The sequence below is a fragment of the Myxocyprinus asiaticus genome, chromosome 6 (assembly GCF_019703515.2).
Source record: "Myxocyprinus asiaticus isolate MX2 ecotype Aquarium Trade chromosome 6, UBuf_Myxa_2, whole genome shotgun sequence".
In the NCBI taxonomy this organism is placed as follows: domain Eukaryota; kingdom Metazoa; phylum Chordata; class Actinopteri; order Cypriniformes; family Catostomidae; genus Myxocyprinus; species Myxocyprinus asiaticus.
Window position 1 is genome coordinate 14059513 of NC_059349.1, and position 21731 is coordinate 14081243.

At 37.3% G+C, this 21731-nt stretch overlaps 1 protein-coding gene across 1 annotated transcript in view; it reads right to left on the reverse strand.

The window, feature by feature from the left end:
- Positions 1-632: 632 nt before the first annotated feature.
- The window catches only part of ipo13a (importin 13a), a 21748-nt gene continuing 649 nt past the window's right edge, over positions 633-21731 (reverse strand). Inside the window, exons 2-21 of the mRNA XM_051701548.1 lie at positions 19663-19788; positions 16322-16938; positions 15445-15585; positions 15137-15278; positions 14378-14544; positions 13865-13985; positions 13360-13507; positions 12454-12635; positions 12335-12361; positions 10566-10700; positions 5660-5797; positions 5453-5533; positions 5246-5383; positions 5038-5134; positions 3362-3414; positions 3044-3110; positions 2900-2958; positions 2535-2624; positions 1350-1531; positions 633-1256 (exon numbers count right to left, since the gene is read on the reverse strand). Of these exons, the coding sequence (XP_051557508.1) occupies positions 1160-1256; positions 1350-1531; positions 2535-2624; positions 2900-2958; positions 3044-3110; positions 3362-3414; positions 5038-5134; positions 5246-5383; positions 5453-5533; positions 5660-5797; positions 10566-10700; positions 12335-12361; positions 12454-12635; positions 13360-13507; positions 13865-13985; positions 14378-14544; positions 15137-15278; positions 15445-15585; positions 16322-16938; positions 19663-19788 (2808 nt within the window). The 3' untranslated portion in view covers positions 633-1159. The remainder of the gene's footprint in view (positions 1257-1349; positions 1532-2534; positions 2625-2899; positions 2959-3043; positions 3111-3361; positions 3415-5037; positions 5135-5245; positions 5384-5452; positions 5534-5659; positions 5798-10565; positions 10701-12334; positions 12362-12453; positions 12636-13359; positions 13508-13864; positions 13986-14377; positions 14545-15136; positions 15279-15444; positions 15586-16321; positions 16939-19662; positions 19789-21731) is intronic.

A 21731-nucleotide genomic window follows, 5' to 3' on the forward strand; every position in this document is an offset into this window, starting at 1 on the left:
TAAAGGAATAGTTCACCCAAAAATGAAAATCCTCTCATCATTTACTCATCTTCATGCCATCCCAGATGTGTATGACTTTTTTTCTTCTGAAGAACACAAATTAAGATTTTTAGAAGAATATTTCAGCTCTGTAGGTCCATACAATGCAAGTGAATGGTGACCCAAACTTTCAAGCTCCAAATTCACATAAAAGCCACATAAAAAACTCTTCTGAAGCGATATGATAGGTGTGGATGAGAAACAGATCCATATTTAAGTACTTTTTTTTTACCATAAATCTCCACTTTCACTTTTTCTTGTTTTGTTTTTTTGTCAATTTGCATTCTTCATGCATATCACCAACAACTGGGCAGGGAGGAGAATTTATAGTAAAAAAAAAAGAAATTTTACATATTTATTTGTTTCTCACCCACACTTATCATATTGCTTCTGAAGACATGGATTTAACCGCTGGAGTCATATGGGTTACTTTTATGCTGTCTTTAAGTGATTTCTGAAGATTCAAAGTTTTGGTCAACATTCACTTGGATTGTATGGATCTACAGAGCTGAAATATTCTTCTAAAAATCTTTGTTTGTGTTCTGCAGAAGAAAGTAAGTCACACACACCTGGGATGGCATGAAGGTGAGTAAATGATGAGAGAATTCAAATTTTTGGGTGAACTATCCCTTTAAGCAAATAACAAAATATAGCTAGGTTTATCCGAAGAAGAAGAAGAAACTATTTGTCAATTGGGTAAAAAAATAAACTTAATTCAGGATATAATTGGTGAAAACATATGGCTCTATTTCACAATTTTGCTTCACAAGTAAATGTATCAAATTTTGAGGATGTTTATTTTGACTGGAAAACAACCCAGAAAATACTAAATATACTGAACAATTCAACACTTTTTTTTCTTTCTTTCTTTTTTTTTTTGCAATGAAATCATTGCCTGCTTTGATGTTTGCAGAAGATGTGACATAACAAAAATTGAAATCATTGTTTAAAACATCTAAAACATGTTGCTTTTTCAATCATAACATGTTGACATTATGGCTTGATTGTATTCAAAACAGTGCACTTTTGGTTTAACAAGTCATTAGTGTAACGTTTGACCCCTGAATACTAAAACAAGGACAACTGAAGATCTATTCTGGGTCTTGCATGGTGAGTCTGTTTAATAACTTGCTGCATACTCAGTCCCTTGCATTCCCCGACTTGAGAGAGCAAACTCCTTCACAATGTCCTTCATTTGTCGCTTGTTCACTTGCTCCCTGTCAGACAGATGAAGCAAAGTGCTTGGTTTTGGTGTTCTGTAAGATTCAGTGCATTTGTAATGCATGTATGTATTTATCAGCATCTCCTACCTGAGGATCTGTTGGCAGAAGTGTTCTTTGTTCTCTGTGGTGAGATGTGAGCTGGGGAAGCCAGGGGGCAGCAGTACCTCTCTGAGCCACAGAGTCAGCACGTTGGGACAGTGACGACTCACTGAGAACAAGACCTCTGCAAAGTCCTCAGCCAGACTGCGTGGAGACTGACCTCCAATTGCCTGCATTTGAGAATTAAATTACTCCTTATGTGGTTGACGTACAGTATCCAGTATTGTATGGATACATATTTGTGAAAGGTTCATTTTGGCAAAACACTTCCAAAACATTTTCCAACGTGGGTGCTCGTTCAACACTGGAATAAGTTATTAAAAGAACAGTTCACCACAAAATGAAAATTCTGTCATAATTGAATTATCCTCATGTCGTTTCAAACCTTTGTTCTGCAAAAGTAGATATTTAAAAAAATGTTGCAACCTCTGATTTTCATACAATGGCAGTTGACAGTGACTCATTTTCAAGCTCAAAAAGCACCCAAAAGTATCCCAAAAAGTAGTTCATGCAGCTTGTACACCATATTCCATGTTTTCTGAAGCTATACGATAGGTTTTGGTGTAAAATAAACCAAAATGTAATTTTACAGTGAAATGTAAAAACATTTAGCCACGCTAAAGAAGAGCAAGTTCTTGTGTGAACACAGAGCCATTGTGAACTCATGAATGCACAAAGGAGAACTATGGTGGAAGTCAAGATTTTCATTGTAAAATTATTACAATTTCGGTTTATTTCTCCCTTATGCTTTTGGGTGCTTTTTTAATTTTTGAAGTAGATTACCATCAACTCTTTTTACTGTATGTTCTGTTATCATTTACAGTACATACCCTCATGTTGTTCCAAACCTGTATGAATTTCTTTATTACATGAAAAACAAAAGAAAATGTTATAATGACAGTCTCAGTCACCATTCACTTTCATGGCATCTATTTTTCCCCATACAATTAAAGTGAATGGTGACTGAGACTAACATTCTGCCATCTCCTTTTATGTTCCACTGAAGAAACATATCATCAGGTCATATCATATATAGCATCGTATCATATCATATGATATCATATCATATATGGGTTTGGATGGAACAACATGAGGGTGAGTAAATGATGACAGATTTGTAATTTTTGCGGGAACGATCCCTTTAAATCTATGTACTGATCGATGGTTTCTGACCTCCAGTAGGGTCTGAAGGAGCAACTTTCCATCCTCCTGTAGCACTTCCCTTACAGCAGGAATATCTTCACAATGAGAGATCAACTCCGTCTATGCAGAAACATCAAGAGATAAATGAGTAACAGAAGCTTTTTCTTCTTATTATCGAAAACTCAGAATACTCCACCAGCTGATTATCAATAATGCAACATTTGTCTGTGGTGCAGGGTGAAGTAATATTGCTAATAATAAAGTACAAATAGTTTATAAAGTTTACTCCAGGACATGCCCCACTATCTGGGCTGTCTTCCACTCCAGCTGTCTCTATGCGGATGAACTTCATTTTTTGGAAGAGGTTCTATGTGTTCTGCTAGAACTGAACTTACAAATAGCAGGCAAGTCGCCTTAAGTGTCGGAGTCTCAGGGAATTTGAATGACAAGATTCCTGCAAGGACAGAGTGATTAAGTGAAAAGGTGTTTTTAAGAATATCCCTATTTGTTATTCAGATATGTGCTATTGTAATTCTCACCACAGTAGAAAACAGCTTTGATATCAAGACTGTCTGAAATATAAAGGTCACGCTTTCTACGCAAAACCTGGAAAGACATCAAAGAAAATATTATACAGCCCCAAATAAGAAACATGGGATGTCTCTTTACTCTGTAAAACAAAATGTGAAAAAGGTCCGTTTAAACAATGATAAATTCATAGTATATGTAAATATGCAGACTGGTGAAAGGTGATGCAAGCAGATTAAATTGTTGCAGCTAAATGTAACAAAACCGCAAATTGCAGAGTTTAAGAGCAAAACTAAACCCAAAATATGTACAACTAAAAAAGCACAGACCTGAGCATGAAGCTGCATAAATGACTCCACCACATCTGGATGATCCCTGGAGCCTATGACAAAATTTCCATACTGTTATATCACTATAATCATGTAATACATGAATATCATGTACACCGATGAGCCAAAACATTATAACCACTCACAGGTGAAGCGAATAACGTTGATCATGTACTAACAAGGTCACATTTTAAGGTCTGGGTAGATTAGATGGCAAGCAAGCAATCAGTTCTCATGGTCAACTTGTTGAATGCAGGAGAAATGGGCAGGAGAAAAGACCTGAGCGACTTTGACAAGGGCCAAATTGTTATGGCCAGATGACTGGGTCAAAGCATCTCTGAAATGGCAAGGCTTATGGGGTGTTCCCAGTCAGTAATGGTGAGTACCTACTGACAGTGGTCCGAGGAGGGACAAACCACAATCCGGCAACAGGGTGTTGGGTGCCCAATGCTCTTCGATGCACAAGCGCAATGAAGGCTATCCCATCTGGTCCAAACCGACAGATGGTCTACTGTGGCACAAGTCACACATTTATTTAACGGTGTCACAACACACAGTGCATCGCACCCTGCTGCATGTGGGGCTGCGTAGCCGCAGACCAGTCTGAGTGCCCATGAAGACCCCTGTCCACCATCAAAACCGCCTACAATGGGCATGCGAGCATCGGAACTGGACCTTGGAGCAGTGGAAGGAGGTCGCCTTGTCCAATGAGTCCTGTTTTCATTTAAATCATGTGGACGGCCTTGTAAGTGTGCACCGTTTACCTGGGGAAATGATGGCACCAGGATGCACTGTGGAAAGACGACAAGCTGGCGGAGGGGGTGTGATGCTCTGGGCGATGTTCTGCTGGGAAACCCTGGGTCTGGCATTCATGCAGATGTCAGTGTGACACATGCCACCTACCTAAACATCATTGCAAACCAGGTACACCCCTTCATGGTTATGGTATTCCCTGATGGCAGTGGCCTCTTTCAGCAGGATAATGCGCCCTGCCACATTGCAAACATTGTTCTGGAATGGTTTGAGGAATATGATGAAGAGTTCAAGGTGTTGCCCTGGCCTCCAAATTCCCCAGATCTCCATCAGATTGAGCATCTGTGGGATTTGCTGGACCAACAAGTCTGATCCATAGCGGCTCCACCTTGCAACTTACAGGACTTGAAGGATCTGCTGCTAATATCTTGGTACCTGATACAACAGGACACCTTCTGGGGGGTCAATGCCTCAATGGGTCGGCACTGTTTTGGCGGCACGCGGAGGACCAACAGCATATTAGGCAGGTGGTCATAATGTTTTGGCTCATCAGTGTATAGTGATATAGTGTAGATATAGGCGCAATAGTTATAGAGCAAAATTTGTTATGCAAATACTTTTAAGACAGCAAGATGCTTTAAAAAATGTGTCATCATTTACTCACCCTTATGTTGTACTTGCTTTCATCTGTAGAACACAAAAGGAGATGTTAGGCAGAATGATAGCCTCAGTCACCATTTACATTCATTGAATGGAAAAAAAGATCCCATGAAAGTGAATAGTAGCTGAGCTGAAGATCCCTAGCATCTTCTTTTGTGATCCACAGAAGAAAGTCATACAGATTTGGAACAACATGAGGGCGAGTAAATTATGACAGAATATTACAGATCTTATAAAAACAATAGATCATTCTCTTCTCTTACCAAGCTGAAAAATGGACATGGTGATGCTGGTAATCAATTTCAACAGGGCAGCTATTGGTGAAAAAATATCTTTCTCACAGCCAAATATGTGAACTAACTAGAGGGAAAAGTGAAAAACATGGAAAGCAAGTTTATATTTTGGAAATCAGCTTGAGGACAGTAATATTAGTACATTATGAACAGAAGACAATGTCTTTGCCCATCGTACCTGTCGTGTGAGGTCTAAAGCAGAGGCCTGTGGGTAAGCGCTGAACATCTGACCAATGAGCTCACAGAGCTGTGTGACCAGGGGTGCAAAGTCATGGATAAGGGTCTTCAGTGATTTCTCAAATACAGCACACACTGCCTGAGGAGAAGCAAGAGAACATATGAATCTCTCATATACTCACACAAACACACATTCACAAACACTGACCTCTACAACTTCTGCTTCATTCAGCCACTTGTTGAGAATAGTCTGGATCAGAGGGAAGGCTTGCTGTAGGACAACCACCACCTGAGAGATGCCCAAAACTGCTATTAAACAACAGTCACTGCAAGGAATCACTCTTGTAATCTGTTCACATCACACTGTCACTAAAGAGTAACAGTTGATTAAAATTCATGTCACAGGTTGTTGTACCGGGTTGTTTTGTGGCTGTGTTAGGCCAGGTCTCAGGACTTCCAATCTTTCACTTTGTTTATTTAGGTCAAATGTGGAGAAGAGATTGGACAGCAGGCCAAGGATGTGGACAATAGGAAACTTATTAGCCGAACTGGGCTGAGTCAAAGACAGAGAGAGAGCAAAAACACTGTCAAAAAGAGAACTTTTAACGTTAAGTTGCAAGATGTTCAATATAGTATCCCAAAGATGATAATTCTGATGCCAAATCCCATTAATCCTAAAAAATCCTGAAACCAATCCTAGTCTGAATACACATAAGTGCAAATGATATTTGAAAGATACAGTGGAGGGCAACATTTTACATGATAAACGCCTTAAACATTAGTGTATGGCTTCATAAGACTTGCATATAGCGTACAAGTTGTTTGAACACTTTTTATGATGCTTTTTTGCCATTTTTGGAGCTTAATAGTATAAATCACTGTTCACTTTCATTGTAAGGATCATTTCATGTGAATGTATCACCAAAGACCTTCAGCTCAGACATTCTGCCAAACATTTCTTTTTGTATTTCACAGTAAAAAAAAAAAAAAAGAAAAAGAAATGAGGGTGAGTAAATGATGACACAGGTGAAGTGTTTTTATAAGGCTGATAAAACTATTGGTAACACTTTACATTAATGTTTCCTTTGTTAAGGGTTTATAAAGGAGTTCAATAATGAAAACTAATTTACAAATGCATTATAAATTATGTTTAAGTTATAGCAACAAGCATAAAAGGGCAACTTTTCCAATACATGATAAGTAGTATGAATTTCAACTTAAATGTTATTAAAGCTTTATAAAGACACTTATTCTAGTTGGCGCTTTAATGTATCCTTTTTGCAAAATCCTGAATTCCAACAAATGTTAAAGGCTGAAATCAATGTTTATACGGAGATCAACTGGTCTTCAGTATCCTCTGTGGGCGTGGATTGGGAGGCACTTAAGGCGGTTCTTAGGGGTTGGATCATACAGTATGCCTCTTTCATCAAAAAATCCAAAGCACGAGAACTCATGGAGTTGGAAGGGAATATTAAAAGTGCCAAGGCAGAGCTGAAGCACCAAATGTCGTCTGATGGCCTCAGAGAACTGACCGGATTGAAATACAGATTTAATACTATTTTGTCACGGAAGGTGGAGTTTTGACTATTCAGGGCAAGACAGTCATACTCTGAGTCGGGGGACAAAGCAGGAAAACTTTTGGCTAGATATATAAAGCAGAGAGAGTCTTTTTCTACCATTCCCTCAGTGAAATCTGCTGGTGGTGAAATTTTTACCTCGGCCATTGATATTAATAATGCTTTTAAAGAATTCTATCTTGATCTCTATAGTTCCACATCTTCGTCTACTGATGAAGATATTAGAAACTTTGTGGAACCATTAGAACTCCCTAAACTGACGGCTGAGCAAAAAGATTCTCTTGATTCTGAGATAACCTTAGAGGAGCTTGGTGAGGTAATTAAGGCCTTGCCTACAGGCAAGGCTCTGGGGCCAGATGGCTTTGCTGCTGAATTTTTTAGATCTTATGCTACAGAATTGGCTCCACTTTTGCTAGAAGTGTATACGGAATCATTAAAGAATGGAAATCTTCTGCCAACCATGACACAAGCCCAGATCAGTCTGATTCTTAAAAAGGACAAAGATCCAAGTGAGTGTAAGAGTTAATGTCCAATTTCCCTGATCCAGCTAAACGTAAAATTTTGTAAAACATTTTGGCTAATCGATTAAGTAAAGTTATGACATCTCTTATACGTATAGATCAGGTGGGGTTTATTCGGGGCCGTAGCTCTTCTGATAACATCAGACGTCTCATCAATATCATGATCAGACTCCGGTCGCTGCCAACTCACTTGACACCGAAAAGGCATTTGATATGGTAGAACGGGATTATCTTTTTAAGATTTTGGAAATGTACGGGTTTGGGAGTACGTTTATTGGATGCATTAAGTTACTTTATAGACACCTGGTAGCGGCGGTACAAAAATTTTTATTAATTTCAGATTATTTAACTCTGGATAGGGGCACCCGGTAGGGTTGCCCTCTTTCCCCATTATTGTTCTGTCTTGCCCTGGAACCATTAGCAGCCGCAATAAGGAAGGAGGATGATTTTCCAGGGGTGATGGCGGGAGGTGTGGCACATAAGCTTCTGATTTATGCAGATGATATTATTTGTCTCCGACCCCATTAGATCTATGCCTTGCCTCCACAGAATTATTAATTCCTTTTCTAAATTCTCAGGATACAGAGTCAGTTGGTCTAAATCCGAAGCTTTGGCTCTGACAGCGTACTGCCCAGTAATGGCTTTTCAGCCGGGTGCCTTCCAGTGGCCTCAACAGGGCATTAAGTATTTGGGCATTTTATTCCCAGCAAATTTGTCTGATTTAGTTAAAGTTAATTTTGACCCCTTAATAAAAAAGTTTTCGAGTGATGTCGGCAGGTGGGCTTCATTACATTTATCTATGATTTAACTACCTGCTACAATCTCTCCCTGTAGATGTCCCCCTCTCTTATTTCAAGCAATTTGATAGCATAGCGAAGACCTTTATTTGGAATGGTAAGCATCCCAGATTACATTTCAATAAGTTACATAGGCCAACTGACAAAAGTGGGCTAAGCCTACCCAAGATTTTGTTTTATTATTATGCATTCGGTCTCAGACATTTGGCTCATTGGACGATTCAACCTGAGAGAGCCCCTCCCTGGTTTTGCATTGAACAGGAAGTTCTTGCCCCTATTTCGCCATTGCAAAGTCTTTCTATTAAACTAAACAGAGAAGTTAAGTTACACCCAGTTATCTCACATTTGCACTCGGTATGGACAAAAGTGTCCAGAGTGTTTAATTCGGACATTTATTTAAATGTTGCCTCAAGCATATGGCATTAATTATGTATTAATAAGTCCCCTTTCTGCTGGTCAGAGTGTATTGTGAGGGAGGTTAATATGCTCAGTGACCTATATGAGAGTGGAGTGTTGAGCTCTTATGAAAATTTGGTTCAACATTTTGGGATTCCCAGATCTCAGTTCTATAGGTATTTACAACTGCGCCACCTGCTCTGTACTGTTTTTGGGAGTAGCATACACCCCCCTAAAGCGACAGATACTCTGGGAATGGTGATTACTGCTTTTGGAAAAGGTCATGAGCCATCAGTGTATTACTCCCTGCTAATACACTGAGGGAGTAATAGAGTCTGGGGGATGGAGATTTAACTTCTATCAAGAGATTATGGGAGAAAGATTTCAACTTGGTATTGGAGGAGGGAGTGTGGGCTAGGATTCTAAAAAACATCAAGTCTGCATCTAGAGATGCAAGGATGCGCCTTATGCAATTCAAGATTTTACATAGATTTTATTGGACCCCCTCTAGATTGCATAGGCTTGACCTTAAAGACACACCTACCCACTGGCAATGCCAATCGGAGGATGGAGACACGGCCCATTTTTTTGGGTGGTGTGTTGCGATCCAGGAATTCTGGTTGAAGGTTCAGAGTTTGACGTGTTGGGCACTTGGGTTTCGTTTTGCCCCAGACTCTGTGTTTTGGGTGATGGGGCGGTCATCGATGTGAGGAATAGACACATAAAGCGTTGGGATCTGACCAGTGTGTTGATCGACAGGCAGATTATTTTGAGGGGTTGGAGGTCAGCTGGAGCTCCTCCCATTTTGAAAGTGGTGCACAGAGATGGGGAGGGTGGCGGCTTTTGAGGAGGTGTCATTTGGAAGATGGAGTAACTTGGATTTGTTTGTTGGGAAATGGGACAACTATTTGGAGTTTTTGGAGGGCTCTCTGGGTGGGGTGATGGAGAGAGTAGTATAGTTTTAAATGTGTATGATTATTATATATATATTTTTGTTTGTGTGTTTGTTTGCTTTTTTTTGTGTGTGTGTATACTCAAGTGTGACCACAAGGATGTTTGTTGGGGGTCAGGGCGGGGTTGGGGATTGGGAGGGGGAGGGGTGGTTCTGGGGTTTAAATGTTGATTCTATGTATATATGTTTTTGCTTTTCTGTATTTATTGTAAGAATCAATAAAAAATGTTAATTACAAAAAGACACATTCATAATTTCTTTAATCAAAAACATAAAATGCCCTAATTCATGATTTATGTTACTATTGGGATTGTGTCATTTTGCCATAGTTCACTTTCTGTTTAATTACTGTAATGTCTTGACTTACTTGTGTTGTCGCTTTCCTTGTCACATTGATGTCAAAAGAATGGCGATGTCCCAAATGACCTAGTCCTAGTTACCTGAAGTCAACTGCAAAAACACTTTACAGGTCTTCATGCCCATTCACAGTTTATATCATAATAAAGCAAGATGACCATACAGAACTTTTACGTACAGGTTTCTAATGTTAGCAACTCCTTAATAAATGCTTCACAGCTGTCCACTTTACATTAAGGTACATTTTACACAGCTTACTATTGTTGAATAAGTGTTATTAAGCATTTATAACATGTGAGGTAAAATGACTTAATATTCAGCAGGTATTGCATAAAGGTCACTTTTTATGCATGTTATTATGACCGCATATTAATTATTTTTAATGCATTTGTAAATGACTTATTAGTCATTAATGCAGCCCTTTATAATCCCTTAACAAATGAAAAATGTATGTACTGTAAAGTGTTTTTTACAGCCTTATACTGTATCTTTGTAATCATTAAACATTAATTAAACATAACACATCAGAATTAAAGTGTCCTCTTGTAATTCCCCGCAGGAACACTCTCCATGCTGAAGTGTCATATTTTAATGAGAACACACATGGGCAACATTCAAACACTTGTAGCTATATCAACCACTGATATTCCCCACACGTTCCCCATCACCATTAAGCTTTAATCCGACACAAACTGACATTAGTTCAGTAGGGGCTTCTCACCGGCTCATTAGCCAGTTTCTCCAGCTGCTGGATGTGTGGGGTTACCAGAGACAGCAGCTTCCCCAGAATCTCTTCACTGGGCACAGCTGACAGCAGGAAACCCAGCGCCTGCATCAGCCACATGCACTGAGTGCTCTGTAGAAAACACTGACACTGTCAGTCCTACTATGATTTGTCTGTTAAATGTGTTGCAGTTAATGATTTGTATGCTATGTGTTTGCTTTTCACTTTTTGACCTTCACATAAAAAACTGTCAAGACAAACTTTGATGTTGGCTTGACAAAGCCTTACCCGAAAGTTTAAAATATGTTTAAACGTTTGAAGGTTTTACAGGCCATACAGTACGAAAGACTGTATATCAGAAAAAGACTGTATATCAGACAAACATAGACAGAGAGAGAGAGAGAGAGAGAGTGAGCGAGAGGGAGGGGGGTTTTGTGGGTTTGTTTACATTTGAATTTTTGACAGATGGAGTTTAAATTCACAAACTTTCCGTTGGCTCATTTAAACATTCCGTCAATATAAGTCTATTTTTTTTTCTTTCTTTTTTTTCCAGATTTTTAAAATTTGGTCTCGGTTTAAGGAAAAAAAAATTAAAAAAAAAAAAACAAGTTTGTAGAATAAAAGTGTGTTGGCTTAGTGAAGCCAACATAATGAGGTTACACTTTCATTGACAAACATTATATAATGTTACATTCAATACATTCATACATTCAGTGCAACAGATTAGTAGTTCATGTACATTGAAATACAATATATATGAACCTACAGTGGCAAGAAAAAGTGAACCCTTTGAAATTACCTGCATTTATGTATAAATTTGTCTTAAAATCTGTTTAATCTTCATCTAAGTGTTCTAACAAACACAATCGGTTTTAAATAATAAAACACAAAGTATTGTGTTGTTCTTGTACATACTGAATACATCATTCAAACATTCACAGTGTAGTTTGGAAAAAGTAAGTGAATCCCTAGGCTAAAGACAACAAAAAAAGATAATTAGAGTCAGAAGTTTGCAAACCTGGCATCCAATTAATGAAACTAGATTGGAGTTGTGGTTTAGAGCTATAAAAAGCACTCAAACATTTTAAGTTTGCTATTCACAAGAAGCATCTGCTGACATGGACCATGCCTCGCAATAAGATATCTAAGAAGATCTTAAACCAGACATCTTAAGAATACGGCTGAGCTGAAACAGTTCTATAAGGAAGAATGGTCCAAAATTCCTTCTGAACATTGTACAGGTCTAATCCACAGCTGCCGGAAACACTTGATTGAGGTTATTGCTGCCAAAGGAGGATCGACCAGTTATTAAATCCAAGGGTTCACTTACTTTTCCACAGCACTGTGAATGTTTAATGTAATGTGTTCAGTAAAGACATGAAAGATTATAATTGTGTGTGTGTTGTTAGCTTAAGCACATTGTGTTTGTCTATACTTGTGACTTTGATGAAGATGAGATCATATTTTATGACCAATTAATGCAGGAAACCAGCTAATTCCAATTCACATACTTTTTCTTGCCACTGTATGACAAGTTACATACCAAAGGTTAAGGATTGTGGGGTTTGTTCAAATTCCTAACAAGTATGAGCAATAGTGATTGTGATGCAAGCACCACTAATTATTTGAATCTAAGCTTCATGGCATTTCTAACTATTTTTAATGTTCAACAAATAGAGATCTGTTAAGCATTATATCATGTAATATTATTTGTTAATAATGAAAGTTATTATAAAGTGTTACCAAAACTAGTCAAACAACCTTACTTTATGGATGTCTTTGACAAGCACCCCCTGCGGTAGAAAAGACAGCAGTGAGTTACATTACTCAATGACATTTTAAGTACTACTGTGGTGTTACTTTTAGGTAAAATATGTTTTTAAACCTGTGAGACGGCCAAGATGTCATTGACGTGAGGGTGGAGGTCATGTCGACACTCTCGGCAGATTCTCTTCAGAGCTGAGACACAAGACACTGACAGATCCGTGTTGGACAGAGCTTGTAAGACTACGGGAAGGACACTCACCAACATGAGTGAATGATCCGCCAACCACTCAGCCAAAGAGCCTTTAAAAAAATACATGAGAGACCATTATGAGACCATTTTATAGGTGATTTGATATAGATTTTTTTTTAATATAAGCTTGGCGAACAGTTTTTTTGAACATATCAGGATTTATTTAGCTGTACTTGCATGCAGTGTTGGGTAAGTTACTCTGAAAAAGTAATTAATTACTAACTACTAATTACATCTTCAACAGTGTAATTATATTACTGTAATAATTACTCTGTCTGAAAATTAATTGCATTACTTATTACTAATTACTTTCTAAAACCCTTATCAAACTCAACCAGATGAAAAATACAAGGATAGACATGAAATTGTTCGTTTAATTCTTTCAAATAAATCATATAAAATCAAAATTATTCATGAACTGCCCAAAGAATTTAAGGGGGCTGCATTTAATTAGAAAACATACATTTTAACATTAGACGTAAAATTTCGATTTTAAATTCACTATCGTTTTATATAGAATTGTTCTATAGTCTATAAAGTATTTAACACAATTACATCAGAAGTAACTGTAATTAAATTACTGAAAACATTAAGAGTAATCCCTTACTTTATCAATAAAAAAGTAATTTAATTACAGTAATTAATTACTTAGTAATGCATTACACCCAACACTGCCGTAAGACTAGAAAATGCAGAAATACTTGTGAGTGAAAATACTTGACTTACAGAGACTTAATACACTTGTAAGACAGTTTAACAAATCAATCAGTGTACCTATGGTGAACATGATGGTCTCAGCCAGCTGAATACTGTTGGCTGTGATCAGAGGAATCAGACCAATCAGTCCTGGAATGACATCTGAGTAACTGACATCTACTGTCTCAGCAATGGACTGAAAGCCAAACAGCAGAGCCTCTATATCCTCCATAAGAGAGAGAGAGAGAGAGAGAGAGAGAGAGAGAGAGAGAGAGAGAGAGCGAGTTCAATCAAAGCTAAAGTTAAAAACCTAAAATGCTTTATGGTCTTTTCCACTTGTTTAAATTGTAGTGTACAAGTATATGACACTACATCATTAATTAGGCATATTATTTGAATGGCTTTGCAAAGTAAGCATCGTATCAAAGTGTGTAAATACATAAATATGCATGCTATTTTACAGGCCCAGCTTAAAATGCAACTCTCAATTTTACACTTCAATTAGACTTCATTATCATACATTTTATTTACAGTATATTGTATACACGTTATATTTGTTAGACAGTGTAAGATTATGACTGACTTGCCATGAGGACGTGTGTCCTGTATCTGTCAGTAGAATGCCTAGTTTATCATACAGGTTTCTGAGGAGCTCCGGGCCCAGCAGCTCATACACATACATCAGAGTATCTGAGATGTCAACCCTGAAACCCAATTAAACTTGCTTATTAATGCTCATCACATTATCATATGACAATTGACTGAACGGAGGGTGGTTTTAAAGACAACAAAACAAAACAAAAAAATCAAGAGGTGAGGTTGAAATATTTAGTGGTACTTGCTAAGGCAACATCAAATCGTGTAAATTGTTGAGGAGAGGTGTGCTATTAACTTTCTAAGCCATCAGATTTTCACATGGTGGACAATAAAATGGTCCAAAAAATTCCATAGACTTATAATGAAGCAGGGACCTAAAAAATCCTAGCAACTCAGAACACCTCTGCAACCACCTATCTGCAACCAGCATCGTGATTTGTGTACAGGCAAGGAAGCACAACTCACATTTTCTTAAAACAATCAAAATATCTAGTTGAACCTGTAGGTTTTGAACTGCTCTTTGTCATCTGCAGACCATGTGGCGTAGTTCTCATCACTAGGAAAACAGGCCTTCTGTAGCAAAACATCCACCAGCTGGAAGTACACAGGTCTGTAGAGCTGTAGATAGAATGTCTGCCGCTCACCATCCAATGATGTGATATCATCCTGAAACAAGTGGATAGTTAACACCACACCATATATGTATAAATGTTTTCCATCTGAAAGGACTAAATATTAAATGAAACAAATGACAATAAAATGCAAAGTAATCTCTTCAGTAATCAAAATACTTTTTAAACGTAACTGTATTCAAATTACCAATTATTTAAATTGTAACTGTAGTGGAATACAGTTACTTATATTTTGTATTTTAAATACATAATCCAGTTACATGTATTCTGTTACTCCCCAACCCTGTTTATACATAACTGTACTTATTTAATCATTATATATTGAGTTATTGTTATATGAGGGGCTTTTTCAGCAAATATTTATATATGTGATTAATTGCACTTAATATGATTAATGAATTGGCATATCATGTATTTAATTTTATTAAAACTTTAATTTAAATTGACTGACAGCCCTAATTTATTCCAATTAAGGCCATACAATTAACAGACCAGGATGAACATTTTGGCTTTATTCACACTGCACATAAATCTGATTTGTTTGCACTGTGCCATTTTGTAGGTAATGAAATTGGATCCGTTTGTTCAGTGTCAGTATCTGGTGTATCTGCATTGATTTCTCTCACTTGTAGTGTGTACCAGAATGTGAGTGTAAGTGAGCTGGATGTCTCATCCACAGGATAGTGTCCAGGTATCCCAGTGCAGGACAGAATCATGTTCACCAAAGCCTGAAAGCCCTGCCAATGATCCACCTGCTCCAGAAGAGTCCTGGGGAGTTCAGAGGGACAGCAAGATAAAGGTTTCGCCAAACAGTCAAGGACGTGAGGCAGTCAAATGATGAATTAGCCTGCTTTTAGACCCAGGCTTCATCTTACGTCATGTAAGGCGGTTATTAATGAGAGATTAATGATGCATATAAGTCATGATGTCCAACCTGCAATGAGTTTCTCCCAGAGCTACAGAAATGCGACAGATTCCATGAGACATCTCCATGTCTCCATCCTGCATGGCCTTCTTCAGTTGCTCCTGAAGACTCAGAACTTGAGGAACCATCTTCATCAGACTGTCTGCAAACCTTCACATGCACAAAAACACAAAGATTGAGTACGCAAATTAAGATTCATGGTCGTGATTACACAACCTTCAGTTCACCAGGGGTCTGAATTAGGCATGGGCATTTAGAGTTATTTTGTAGTCAAGTACTCTAACATATAAAAAAATGAGTAATCGATTACTTGAAATTTAGAATTGAAGTTCAACCTTCAACTTTTGAACATATTTTTCTTATGAAGAAATGAGCTCTATGCATAAACAAAAGGATCTAGATTCAAAAATGAAAGAAAAAAAACAAACATTTGCACTTACACATAGAAACATACCATCCAAGTCTTCTGAAACAATACAATCACTTTAAATAAGGGCAAGATTTTCTTTTTGGGAGAACGAACGGCAAGATTGAGGTGAGAGAAGATGTTTCAGTGTTGCCCATGGCAGGCAAAGGCACAAAGGCATATCATATTACAATATTCAAGTAGTGTTTTTACTATTATTTAAAGCTAAACAAGTACTCGATTAATCGAAGTGCACATGCCTAGTTTGAATCAAACAAAATGTATCAACAAAATTCTGATTGTTGATCGGTTGGAACTTTTCATATGATATCTTACAATTTTCCATCTTGTACAAACGATTACGAGTTGTCATGAGACTGTGTTGGCAATATATATAGATCATTGTGTATTGCTTTTACTCATTTGTCTCAGTAGCAATCGTTGACTATTGTACGACACCTCAGCTGTGGTTTATCTCACCTCTGACAATCAGGTTGTGATATGATGCTGACGATGGTCTCCACAGCTGTGTCAAAGAGCTCAGACTCCTTCAGCAGGGAAAAGCAACCCTGCAACAACCCCTCACTGTCTTTCAAAGCAATGTCCAATGTGAGCCAGGAGGACACACACCTCAGCACGTGCTCTCTGACCTGACTGGGTGCATCTGCGCGCTGCAGTAACTGCTGGAATAGTGGGAAGACAGAGTTCCACTCCACAGCCAGAGCGGTCCTCAGCTGAGAACGCTGGGATGCTGGGATCCTGCTGCTCTGAAGCTCCTCGGGCAGAACGGCAAGGAGTTCTAGAAGTGCCAGGCATCGGTACTGACCATCAGCCTCGGACACACCTTCTCCTGTTTGGAAGGCACATAGAAGATCTGGGATTGCAGTTGGCCACATTTCTAGTAAAATATGAAGGACCAAGGAGGCCAGAGCAACACAGAGTCTGGTGAGCACCATCTTGGGCCCTGAGGCAAACTGGCCGACCTGGGCGATGAGCTGTGAGCGTAGGGAGTCTAACTGACCAGCGGGGAGATCAGACCAGTGACGGGAGATTTTAGCATGTAGTGTACTAGCTCCAAAGAATTGCATCTCAGGAAGCTAACAAAGTCAAAAAAAAGAATAAATAAGAACAGTAAAACATATTAGGCTTTATAAAAACAGGAGCTATATTGGAATATATTTATGTTATGGTGCTCCTGCAATACCCCAGAACTTACTAATTTTACAATATTTAATCATCTACACACTAAACACTAGGCTGTAGCCACTATTGGGTATAGCCAGCCACCTCACAATACGATACGTATTGTGATACATCACGATACATATGTAATAATTCGATATATCACGATACATCACGATTTCATGATTTGATTCTGATTCACAAGCTTTCAGTTCCAATTAATTTGGGTATATTTCAGTTATAATGTCCATGTTACTGTGGCAATGTAATACAAGTGCTAAAACGGTACTGTCTCTTTAAGACCAGCGGCAGGGACTTTGACAGTTTGACAGTTTTAAGTGTTTTGGTCGGATGGTTTCTTTACAGCATCTGTGCTATGTGTGATTAGACTACAATTAAATGTTTATTTTTATGTTTTTTTATTGATAACTGACTGTAAAGAACAAAAAGAGTATTAAAAAGAGACATTATTCAATAACAAATGGACTGTGTGGATCTTGTCTTTGGACTCATTACACAGAAAAAGTCAAACCAAACTCTTACTTTCAGCATGCAGTGAAAGGATCTTGGTGCTGAACTTCTTTGCCATGTAAAATAATTGCTACTGCATATTGATCTCAGAAATGGGTGAGCAGTTGATTCCATACAGTATTTTGCTATTTCAGAGAATTAGAGATCGGACCACAGAACAACAGAAGCGCAAGGCGCGTCTTACACTACTCAAACACTGGTGAGTGAGACCTGTAAAATGACCAGCCAGTGACTAATCACAGACATTTTTAGTCGCATATGTGAGTGATTTCCACGCATTGTAGAGGGTTGCAACAGTACCACTGCTCCCTATACGCATATTACGCAGTCTGCGTAGGGCACCGACTCCCTAGGGGGGCACCATCTTACCCTAGGGGGGCACCAGAAACTCCACTGGCTGCCCTTACTCACAAGTTATACGTTATTCAAGCACCTGATAGCAGTCGCGGAACATAGACGATTGCCTCGCACTTTTGCAACGCGCCTCAAACCATCTTGGGATTTTAAGAATAGACATCGGGATCATTCAAATGAAGACACTCCTCATAGAAGTGTCTCTGACTGAGAAAAATCATGTGGTAACATAGTTGTGAGGCAAAAAGTTGGATACAGCTAAATATTAAGTTTTTGGTCATTAAAATTAGGTAATGATTACAACCATTTCTTAAAAACAATGAATGAATACCAATTATATAAAATTGTGTCAAAATTATGACACTGTTGCTGATTTTAATTGTTGGATACAGTCAAGGTTGGGGGATACAGACGCAGGGGATACAATGTGTTTAAAACTAGCTACTTTTCATGCTAGGTTAGTTTTATCATCGTGCGACCCCGCATACACATGCGTGGACATTGTATTTTGGCCTTGCTATACACAACACATAATTTTAATTCACTTAAACTGACTAATCTCAATTCAGGAGACTCTGTACTGTCAGTAAAGGGTTAAACTTTGACAACTTGTCATGTGACAAAACAACATGGCACAGACCGCAGCAGAAATTGTCTTTGGGAGAAACAAAAACTACATCAGTTAAGAAACCTAATTATGTTTTTACATTGAAACCTGTTTGAGTCAAAAGACTAGAGTCCCTAGTTTCACCCAAAATGCCAATTTCTTAAAATTTGAGTGATTTATCGCAAAACGCCATGCTACTAAACACAATGTACACGAATGTATCCTTTAGTGCATTTTTTTCTTTAGAAATCCTAAATTCACAGTGCATAATCACATTGAGAATCAATGTGTTCATCCAAAAGATGAAAAATGTTGCTTTCAGACTATTTATTTGGAGTTATGATGAAAATAAGTCATTCATTAAATGCAAAGGATCATCCTATAGCTCTCTATGCAGCTATGTGCATTCACTCCTAAAATCCTATGAAAAGTTCAGTTTCAGGCTGCAGATGATGTTTGGCAGACATGGGACAATGGTAATCCGTTCATAGATTCAGAATTTACAATGTACAGATTTATTTGAACATGGTTTGCAGTGATTGGATGATGCTGGCCATTACTTTGAATCAGAATTAATTATGCTCATTTCTGATGTAATGTCTGTAACATCTCAAAAACATGAATAACCAACACTCCTGGAAACATAATAAACAATTTTATTAAAAAAATTGGACTTTCTATAGCTTGGTATTATTCAAAATTTCACAACTTAGTCCCGCTGTCCATATATGTGGACATCAATTTTTAGGAAGTGTATTAGGAAAACTATTAGAAAACTTATTTGCTCAAGAATTGTTTATTATTATTATTAATTATTATTATTATTTATTTTTATTTTTTTTACAAAAGGAGAAATGGAAAAAAAGGAAATGGAAAATGCACATAGCAGTTACGTTTGGGTCTCAGGAGTTTAAGTCAGATATGTTTAGGTGCTAAGGCCAAAAAACTTTCACAAAAATAAGAGAAGGTCTGCACTCTGAACATATCTCTTAGAAGGTTCTTTTATTAATGTATTTTCTTAAATAAAAATGATAAAAATAAAACAAAATGTTAAGAGACATTTTCAGTGCAGACCTTTTATTTTTGTAAAAGGTTTGTGGAATGTGCCTGCTATCTTTATTTATTCTTTATTTAGGCTTTAAAATACCTTGTCTGGGCGGAGTAAAGCCCAGCAGAAGTGCCATGCTTGTGGTGATGCCTGGGCCTGTGTGAGCCACTTCTGGGCCACATTCTTCTTGGCCATATCAGGGTCATAGTAGAGCTGCTGAAGAGCCTATAGAACACCAGACAAGCTTTGCTCATGTTATTGCAATTTATACATGCATTTTGCCATTTTCTCTGTGGCATACACCAAAAACCTATTGAATACATAAATAAAATAGCATGCAACTCAAAGAACAGGACACAATGAAGAAAGCATAAAATAACCCAGCCAACAATCCCCCACATACTAAAAGTTATTATTAGAATAGCACAGCTTACTGAGGATATCAAGTTACTTTCCACTTGCAACAGCTAATATATTGTCCTTAGCTGCACAAACTGACCAAGATCAAACAACTTGAACACTTTGGATCAGACGATGTGAAGGTTTGGTGGGCTGTTAGTGGAATTATAGGAAGGGGGAACCAAAAGGTCCTCAGGGACAGCAGTATTCTCATAAGGACAGACCACTGATCATCATCAGTTTTGACAGAGAGCTGATGAAATTCACATCTATTGAATTAGTGCCTGCCTCAGGCATCTTCAAATCTCAGAAGTTTTGATTTACAACTAAGACCCCTACTGCTGTTAAAAAAAAAAAAAAAAAAAAACTTACTAAAAGATATGGCGATCACACATTTCTACTTGAGTGTTAAGAATAATTCACACCCTTAAAGGAATAATCTGGGTTCAATACATTGGTCAAGCTCATTCAACATCATTTGTGGGATAATGTTGATTACCATAAAAAATAATTCCAACTCATCCCTCCTTAAGGTAAAGCACTTATGATGGAAGTGAATGGGGCCAATTTTTGGAGGGTTTAAAGGCAGAAATGTGAAGTTTATAATTTTATGAAAGCGCTTACGTTAACTCTTCTGTTAAAACTTGTTAACTATTTTAGCTGTAGGTTAAAATTGTCAATTTTTCAGTCTTTTTAGGGTTTTAGGTTTTACGGCGTTATGTTGTCATGGCAACAAAGTTGTAAAATTGGCTATAACTTTACACAGAAAAGGTTAGTAAGTGATTTTATCACACTAAAATCATGTTAACACACATATTGTTTATGTCTTGTGGCTTTACCTTTAAAACAGTGAGTATTTTAATGTTTACGGATTGGCCCCCATTCACTTCCATTGTAAGTGCACTGTAAATTTTAATGGTAAAAGACTGTAAAAATGCTACAGTAAAAAAAAGTCAATTGGTTAACAAGTAGTTACCGTGCAATATACGTAAAAAAAAATTAATATATTTAAAAAGACATTACATATAAATATGTAAAAATTATGTGTAAAATGATATGTAATGTTGTAAAAATTATTTTTTTAATGCAAAAGTATGATTTTCCCATATAATTAATGGTTAAACTGTATTTATATTATGTGTATCAAGAGAGTACATGTACTTTTTACTGCAAATTATTGTTAAAATTAAAGTAAAAAAACAATAATCGGGCGTTCCCAGAATTCCCTGTGTGACCCATCATATTTCATTATATTTTATAGGAATAGTCCTGTTTCTTCTTATTTTTAATATCAGTTATGTACTTTGGTGTGTTCTGTGTTATATTTGATGTAGTTTAGTTAATGTTTATTACATTATTTTAATTTCACATGTGTTACCCTGATGGTGTTTAGTGTTTATGTGAGTGACATTGAGCACTGTCTCTACATGTTTATTGGTCATTACTCCTGGAAGAGACACTATTGATGAACTTCATGTCATTTACTACAGTGATTAACAATGGCTTATAAAGTAAAAAGCAGATTTTTACAGTTTCAGAAGGTTAATATATCAAGTTTATTATTTAATAATAAAAACAACAGTTTTAAACTGTAAGATGTACAGGTTGTTTTTACATTTTTACTGTATTTTTTTACAAAATTATTCTGCAGCCACAGCTGCCAGTTTTTTGTTTGTTTGTTTGTTTGTTTTTAAAGAAAACGAGGGACAAGTCGAAATAAATTTTTGTGGTAATTAAAATAATTAATGTTTAGCAACATTGAGCAAAAT